We start from the raw sequence: 8,620 nt of genomic DNA, 5'->3' as shown, positions 1-8,620 counted from the left end.
GCGCCTGCGCCGGCTGCCGGGCGCCGCGCAGCTCGGAGGACGCCCCGGGCTGCCGCCGGCTGTGGGCCGCGGCGATCGCGGGACGCGCGGGTCCCCTCGCCGCCCCCCTCACCCTTTTAGAGGAGTTAAATCCGGCTTTTAGACCGTGGGGAGGGTGGGGATATCCGGTGCCTCCCGGGCGCCGGGAGGAAGGGGGAGGGCGGAGAAGATCCTTGGCCAGTCTGCGCCGAGCAGATTCAAACCAAAACAAAAAGATTAAAGGAGCAGTGGCCGGAGCGGCAGCGATCCCCCCGGCCCGGACCCCGGGGGTGGCGCGCCCGGGAACCGCGGGGGCTGCGCTGACTCCCCGCGCTGCCCGCTGCGGGGCAGGAGGGGGGGAGCGGGCGCCAGGCGTAGTGGGGAAGGGGGGGGGAGCCGAGGGGAGGGCGCGGGCCGGAGGAGGGGCGGACCCGCCCGCTCCGCCCGCCGCGCGGAGCCGAGCCGAGCGGCCGGGGCTGGGCGCGACCCCGGCCAGCGGCGGCGCAGAAAGCAGGCGGAGGCGCGGGCCATGCTGCGGCTGGCGCTCGCCGGGGCCCGAGCCATCGTGGACATGTCGTACTCCCGCCACTTCCTGGACTTCCAGGGCTCGGCCATCCCCCGCGCCATGCAGAAGCTGGTGGTGACCCGGCTGAGCCCCAACTTCCGCGAGGCCGTCACCCTGCGCCGGGACTGCCCGGTGCCACTCCCCGGGGACGGAGACCTCCTCGTCCGGAACCGGTGAGCCCGGCGCGCGCCCCCCGCCCCGGCTCCGGCCCGGGCCCCGGCCCCGGCCAGCGCTGCGCAGCTCCCGGGCTGTCCCGCGCCCGCCCGCGTCCCCACACCCGGCGCGCGCTCGGGCGCACAGCCTGACTTTGCGAGGTCCCGGGAAGTTGAACCCGCCGCCATCTGGCGAAGGCGAATGTAATGTGACTGTTGCTGGTGTGAATATCCGATGGCACCGAACGTCCTCAAAACTGAGGGTTATTTTAATTTGGGATTCCCCTCCCCTCCCCCAGCCCTCCCTCCTCCCCCTCCCGCTCCCGAAATAAAACCGACGGGACCCAGAAGGGGAGGCTCCCCGCCCTGCCCACCCGCGCGCACCCACGGCTCCTGCGTTCGCATAATCTTTAGGGTGGAGCGGGAACAGCCTGGACACAAACTGCGACACTTAGGTAACGTGCTTTGGAGGAAGGAGGCCGGGGACCCGCTGGCTTTTCCCGTTCGCTCCAGGTTGGCAGCCGCCTCGCAATGGCGGAGCCTGTCGTTGGGTGTGTCGGTGTGCGCCTCGCCGGTGCCGTCTGCGTGTTGTCAGTGCTGTGTGACTGTCGTCTGTGCCCTGCAGCGTACCGACGGGCGCGTGGCGCGCGTCCCGGGCGGCTGGGCAGGGGCCGGGGTGGGAGCATGGCTGCATTGGGCCGCACGTTTTGCAGACCTTCGGGTGACACTCGGGTCGTTGCCCGACCTTCGGACTGCCTTTTCCACCTCCACACTTCCCACCTGAGGGTGTTTCCACCTCACTAATCTTTAGTAACTGCTGAAGCAACAGGAAGGAAGGGACCTCACTCTTCGGAGCCGTGCCCGCGGGTCTGCCGGGTGGGTCCCCTGGCAGCCGGACTTGCAGGCGGGCCGGTCCCCGTTCCTCTATTCCCTGGGCAAGAGCAGGACTCGCCCGCCCGCTCAGTCCCATCTGAGGGGTTCCAGTGTTGCATATTTCAGGTTGAATAGTACTTTCGAAGGGAGAAGTAAGTTCTGGTTGTAACCATGTTGTAAATGGTGTGCTAGAAAAGACCAAGTCCCCTGCGAGGGCTGAAGGACAAAATGCATCTTATCTAAATAGCTTGGGGTAACGCTTAAGTGTCCATTTTAGAGATTCATATCAGCCTTCCAAACAAGGCTGGAAGACTTCGGAATTCTGATCATGACATAAAACTTCTGGGGACCTGTTGGAAACGTAGAAATTGAGTCAGCCAAGGGCGGGATTGAGTGGAGGCTGGGGATGAGGTGGCCGCGGGGAGTGCCTTAAACGGTGGGCCGTGTGTGTCCTTTAAAAAGTTTGCACTGATGGAAACTGGGCTGCAGAGGACTTCTTCATCGTGCCGTGAAACGCTAAGGCTGTCTGTCGAGATCCGGACACGCGTCCTGCCAAGTTAAAAAGAAAGGCGTGTGTGTTCACGCAGAACATACAGAACACACGAGTGATTTGCTGGAAGTCGAGATGAGACTCAGACTGAAAAGCCTCCGAACAGACTTAGCAGGCAAAGTTTCACCCAGGCTTTTTTTTTTTTTTCCTTTTTCTTTTTCCGATGCACTACACTGGTGATGGTGAACACTGATGTACACACACCCACGACTGCTTAGAAAAATAATACCTTTTGCAGACAGGGTGTGAAATGGGGAGGGGGCGACTGAGCCGGGCAGGCAGGGGAAGGTGTGAAGTTCCAGCATTCCCAGCAGCAGAGAGATGGGCCCCCCGCCCGCGCCGTCCTGGAGGCTGCTCCCGCCCGCAGCACCGGCCGCCCGGCCTCCCCGCCTCCAGGGCACCAGCTCCCCCGGTTGTGGCCCCCTTCCCCGCGTTGGGTAACCGGGGCCGGTCCCTCCCTGAATTGGGTGGTCGGAGTTCTGGAGCACCGGCTGCCATGTTGGAAGCTCCTCAATTTGGGTTGCTTTAAGATCCATGCCTCTATCTTCCATCCCCATATGACAAAAATCCCTTTAATATAAACAGTATATTTATATTAAACGCTTGACCTCTAACTTCTACTTTGAAATCCGCAACAGAAGAATGAGGCGAGTTTTCTGCTTGTGGGGAGGGGCGGAACCTTTGCTTCTCCCTCTCCTTACTCTGTTGGAAAATCTGCCCCCACCTCCAAATTGTGGGAAGATCCTTTATTTTAGCAAACGTTGTCAGTAAGGGTGGCATTTTACCAGTTTTTTTTTTTTTTTTTAAGAATAGAGACTTAGTAATTCGCTGCAAGTTAGTTCATTTTAATCCTAGACCAAATCGCCCCCAACAGTATTAACTGCATGAAAATTTTGTGCAAGAGCTTCTTATTTTTATCGTAATAAAATCCGCTCTGGAATGAATGGATTCAGCCCAAATTCACTTGTTTGGAAAGGTGTTTGGGGGTTTTAATTGTGCTCCGTCTGACTTTTTCTTTCAGTGGAACCTTTTGTACGTCTCATTCCATTTTACCAGAAAATACAAATTCTTTATTCACGGTGAGGGAAGTGCTTTTTAAGCCAGACATCGATTTAAGATAATCAGGTTTACCATTTAGGAAAGGTGTGAGAAGGGGAGCCTAGAATCCCTCCAGAACGTGTCATCGGTGTTCCTTTATCCAGTTCTCACCTTCCGGTTTCAAACATACGAGGACGACCTCGCTTCTCTTCCTGGATGCCCAGCCCGCAGAAAAGAAAAGAAAAAAGGGAGAAAGACACCCTCTGGTTAAGTCAGTTCGCGCGCTATTTTTAGCTTTTTCTGTAAGATAGTGACACATTATTCCGTTTCCAAATATTTCTAACGATTTTCTGCTCAAGTGTAAGATAATGGAGCAAAGCGTTTGTAGGAATGGCAAACAGAAAATGGGGGATGGGGAAGGCGTTTTTGATAAACCGTTTGTTGCTCACGGGAGGTTCACTATTTCTGCTGATTCTCCAGGCCAAGATTTTTTTTCCTTCATTCTTCCTTTTTCTTTTTCTTTTTTTTTTTTTTCTTTCTTTCCTTTTTTTTTTTAAAGGGAAGGTCTGGTTTGGACGACTTTGTCTCCCAGTATTGAAGGCTTTTGCTCTGGACTTGAGTTTTCGGGTTTGGTTTTTGTTCAGAGAAAAGCCTTTCCCTCCCCTCGGAGGGCTGCCCTGTTTCACAATAAACATGACGAAGGGGTTCATCACTTTTTAGTGTAAATAAACCGAGTGACTCTGGAAGGGTATATATTTGGGGAAAGCCCGCACCGCCGCATTCTTTTTCCTGGGGTTCCTCGATTTTAGTCTTTTGAGTGGGTCTGCCCGTCGGATCGCTAGACCCCTGCACTCATTAAAAGCACGTATTTGAAATTAAAGGGGGGTACAAGGCGAGGGTCCAAACGCGCGTCTTCCCTTTCTTCTTTTTCTCGCTCGCTCGCCCTTCCCGTCCCCTGCTCCCCCTAACCCGGACCCCTTGCCCATTGCGCCGGCTGCTCTTGAACTTGTTTCTGACGGAGCCGAAGGCGCGGTCTCCCGACCCTCGCGCAGCTCTTCCCAAAGCCCAGGTAAGAACCTAGGCGCGTCCGGGCTGTGGCGGGTGCCCACCAGCCGCGGCGGCGGCGCAGCGTCAAGGCGGGGGTCCAGGGAGAGGTGGGGACGCGCACCAGGGGCTGGGCGACCCTGGAGAGGGCGAGGGGCGCGGAACCGAGTAGGAGCTCGGGATTCCTTCACCAACAACGCAGGCTCTTTAGAGGACGGCAGGGTGGGGTGGGGAGACACGAAAAATGGGGGTGCCTTTGAGGCCAAGGTCACGGTCTGGCCGCTGGCGGCTTCTGTCCCGCGGCCTCTGCGCTCCGGCGCGCCGTGTGCTCGGGGCTCCCCTCGCACTTGACCACCCGTGGGCCCGAGCTCCGCTGCCGGTGCGAGCTGGGCGCGCCCGCCGGGACCCCCGCTCGGCCCAGGGAGGCCGAGGTCACGGTCGCGGGCCTGGGCGGCGACCCGCGCGGCCCCAGCCCGCTCGGGGAGTCGGACTCACTGATGGCGTCTGGGTGGTGGCGGTGGAGAGGCCGCGGGGCGGCGGAGGCCGGGCACCTCCGAGGAGAGACACTCCCAGAAGCGCCGGTTTCGGGCGCCCTGCAGGCTCGCCCGGGCGCACCGAGGGCGCCGCAGGGAGTCGGAGACGTGGAGTGGGCGCGCGGCGGGCCCTGCGGTCTCCTGCCACCGCTCCAGCGCTGGCCGGGCTCCATCGCAATGTTTGATTTGGGCTTTTCAGCAAAGCCCCCGTGGTAAACTCAAGCTGCCGCGGGTGGGCTGCAGCCACCGCAGCTCCCGGCAGAGCCCCCCAACACGCGCGCACACGCACGCGGGTGCCCTCTCCCCGCCGCTTTCCTCCCGGGCGTGCGCCCTGCTCGGTCCCGCCACCTCTCCCCGGAAAGTGGCCACCACGGCCCGGGGCGGCAGACAGCGGGGGTTGCGTTTTCCTCCAGCAGCGCCTTCCCACTCGAAGCCCCCCCCCCAGGGCACGCCCGTTCCGAGGGGGGGGGCGACCCGAGGGGCCAGCTCCCACCGGGGCGTCCCTCCGAGTCCAAGGCAGGGGCTCCCCGAAAGGGAAGGGCCTCTACGGTTGGGAAGGCAGAAACGCCAGCCGGATGGGGGGTGGGGGGAGGAGGGGGATGAGACGGGAGGGGCGAGGGCCAAGGGACGAAGAGAAGGGAGCTGGCGATCCGCCCTGGCCCCCAGCCTCTACGGCGCAGCCCGCCACTCCCACCCCCGCGGACGCCTCCCTGGAGTTGGCTTTGCGGCCTCGAGCAGGGCACCAAGAGGTGCTCCAGCTGGGCTCTGCGCTGGCAGCCCTCCGTGAGGTCCAGAAGCACGCTCTCAGGAAGCTGGCCCCTTTCTAAAAATGACTAGGCCTGGCGAGTTGGGTAAATTGAAAGGAAAGGTAGGAGCCCCTCCCCCCCCCCACTCCAAAAAATAGACCGTGGGCATCTTGGTATTAAAGGGCAAATGAGAAGCCACCAAAAATCATCGTTCCCGCTCCTCGTCACTGTGTGTCACGTATGGGTATGGAATTCTGTAGCGTGTTAGCGAGGCTGTGTGTCTGCTAACCTCTGAAAGCGGCTGGACATGCCCGAAGGAAAGTGTTTCCTGCTTTCTTATTTCTACAGGATGTAGAGAGCTTTCGATGGTGTAGATAGACAGGGCACAATCATAAGGGGGCATTTGTAAGTGCAAAGCATTGTCTATAATACAGTGGAAGTGGATCCTTGCATGGGGCAGTTTGGGGTTTATTAAGTTAAATTAAAAGTAAATTATTTTAAAATGGCCTACTTTACCAGCTTTCCTCCTGCCACCAGATACCACCACCTTTTCATTTCATTACAGGTGGAAATGACATTTTTAGGGTCCTCCGTTACGTGTCTCAGCCACCTCCTGACATCCTTAGGAGACGGCTTTTTTCCTTATGTATCAGGATATTTTTGTTATGAGGTATACTGAGATGAAAAAAAGCTGGTAAAAATACCAGCCTCGCAATTAAATTGACTCTGGATACCAAGTGAAAATAATCATCTGGTATTAATCAAGTACGTCTCTGCTTCTTGTTGAGGAAAAATATAGTGCCGATTTGCTTTCCTTTTCATCTGGGAAAGACTGTAAAATGTTGGATGTTCCATAAAAATCTCTCTACCCTTATGAGACAATTTTTGTTCAGTTAATCAAAATGCATATTTTCACGCTGGACATAGTTACATCAGAAAGAAAATTTGCTGCAGCCTCGCTCACACTGAAACAACCCCTGCAGTAACGTGTAACAGCCAGTGACCTTGCACGTTACATCAATCTTTAATAATATCATTGTCGTTACTATTATTATCTGAAGTGTTAAATTGTTGCCAGAATCAATACACGTCTACTTCTTTGAATATATTTTATCCCACTGTTGTTTTTAACGTCTTTGTTAAGAGGCCAATTAATTTCCAACTCATAGCTCCAGTGAAGTTTGTGTATAAGAGGGCTTCCTAACTTTTTTTTTTTTCCTCTTTTGAAAGGAATCGGAGGGGGATAAATGGCATGTGAAATACATAGCTTGCTGTTTAGAGGGATGTGAAATTATTCCTAAACTAATGAAAGAATAAAATACACCAAAACTCTAACAAATCACTGTTGAAATCATACTTGTTTGATTTCTCTTCTTTTTTTTTTTTTTTTTGAACTGAATATCAGGACCGTTTTTTTCAAATTCTATCAGAATATAAAGCTTCACCACCCACCGTAGTCACCAGAATTAGAGGAAATTTTCTAAAAAGGCCTTGACGAAGAAAACATCTGAATGTATTTGTGTTTGTTTTCTTCTAGATTTGTTGGTGTTAATGCATCTGACATAAACTATTCAGCCGGCCGCTATGACCCTTCAGTCAAGACCCCCTTTGACGCAGGTTTCGAAGGTGTAGGAGAGGTGGTGGCCTTGGGCCTCTCCTCCAGGGCCACATTCACAGTTGGCCAGGCTGTGGCTTACATGGCACCTGGCTCTTTTGCCGAGTACACAGTGGTGCCTGCCAGCATGGCCATTCCCGTGCCGGCCGTGAAACCCGAGTATCTCACCCTCCTGGTGAGTGGTACCACGGCCTACATCAGCCTGAAAGAGCTTGGAGAACTATCAGAAGGGAGGAAAGTTCTGGTGACCGCAGCAGCTGGGGGGACCGGCCAGTTTGCCGTCCAGCTTGCAAAGAAGGCCAAGTGCCGTGTGATTGGAACTTGCTCTTCTGATGAAAAGTCTGCCTTTCTGAAATCTCTTGGCTGTGATCGTCCCATCAACTATAACGGCGAGCACGTGGGTGCTGTCCTGAAGCAGGAGTACCCCCGAGGTGTGGACGTGGTGTATGAATCCGTCGGGGGAGCCATGTTTGACTTGGCTGTGGACGCCTTGGCTACCAAAGGGCGCTTGATAGTAATTGGGTTTGTCTCTGGCTACCAGACTCCTACCGGCCTGTCCCCTGTGAAAGCAGGAACACTACCAGCCAAACTGCTGAAGAAATCTGCCAGCGTCCAGGGCTTCTTCTTGAACCATTACCTTTCTAAGTATCGAGCTGCCATGGACCACTTGCTTAAGATGTATGCGAGTGGAGAGCTGGTTTGTAAGGTGGACCTTGGAGGTCTGTCTGCAGAGGGCAGGTTTACCGGCTTGGAGTCTGTCTTCCGGGCTGTCGATTATATGTACATGAGAAAAAACACTGGAAAAATTGTTGTTGAATTACCTCACTCTGTCAACAGTAAGCTGTAAAAACAGAACAATGGCATAAATAAAAGGAGAAAGAAAATGGACATTTTATGCCCCAGAATTACTCAAATCAATTTATTTTCAGTTAGTAACGGAGATAATATTTTTAAAAACAAAAGTAAGTTCTAATGAATAGATTTCTCTTTCTCTTTTCTTTATTTCCGTTCTTTTTTTTTTTTTTTTCCTCCTCCCTTGCAAAAAAAAAAGTGCTAATAAAACTTCCCTCAATGGCACAGAGGTAAAACCTTTACATTCAATTCTTTACTCATGGACGGTCTCATTCCAGATTTTATTGTCCCAGGGAACTAAATTAATTCCTGATGCAAGATCTGATCAAATCAGTATGTCTTCAGCTTGATGAGATTTTAAAATCGGTCTTGAAAATAGTTCATGAGTTCTTTGCTTTGGAAGAGTTTGTTCTGATGCTAGTAAGTTGTTAATAAATGAGAGAGAGAGCAAAAGTCAGCCATTTCTCAGGGTTCATATTCTCAGGAAATGGCCCTTCTTTTTCTATAAATCACCAGCCAACTATCTAAATAGAAATTTGGAGGGATTCTCCCAAAACTTTGACTTTGTTAGATTATTAGAAAAAAAATTAAGTGAGCACAGACCTCTTTTAAAGAAGCATCTCTCATTTAATGG

General features: G+C 53.9%; 1 protein-coding gene across 2 annotated transcripts; it reads left to right on the top strand.

The window, feature by feature from the left end:
- Positions 1 to 479: 479 nt before the first annotated feature.
- On the top strand, positions 480 to 8,022 carry PTGR3 (prostaglandin reductase 3). 2 transcript variants are annotated; one of them, XM_068563509.1, is made up of 2 exons: positions 480 to 756; positions 7,057 to 8,022. In XM_068563509.1, exons 1-2 carry the CDS (start codon positions 548 to 550, stop codon positions 7,979 to 7,981), a joined length of 1,134 nt encoding a protein of 377 aa, XP_068419610.1. In that variant the 5' UTR covers positions 480 to 547; the 3' UTR covers positions 7,982 to 8,022. The 2 variants fall into 2 exon arrangements, with proteins under 2 accessions (XP_068419610.1, XP_068419611.1); XM_068563510.1 differs by lacking the exon at positions 480 to 756 and adding an exon at positions 1,070 to 1,190.
- Positions 8,023 to 8,620: the final 598 nt, after the last annotated feature.

The sequence above is a fragment of the Eschrichtius robustus genome, chromosome 14, assembly GCF_028021215.1.
Source record: "Eschrichtius robustus isolate mEscRob2 chromosome 14, mEscRob2.pri, whole genome shotgun sequence".
Lineage (NCBI taxonomy): Eukaryota > Metazoa > Chordata > Mammalia > Artiodactyla > Eschrichtiidae > Eschrichtius > Eschrichtius robustus.
This window is presented reverse-complemented; position numbering and strand designations above follow the sequence as displayed.

Bases quoted from the DNA above. Each gene is read 5' to 3' on its own strand.
- PTGR3 (XM_068563509.1), top strand. From the start codon at position 548: ATGCTGCGGCTGGCGCTCGCCGGGGCCCGAGCCATCGTGGACATGTCG. The intron at 757-7,056 runs GTGAGCCCGGCG...GTTTTCTTCTAG, and splicing joins GACCTCCTCGTCCGGAACCG to ATTTGTTGGTGTTAATGCAT.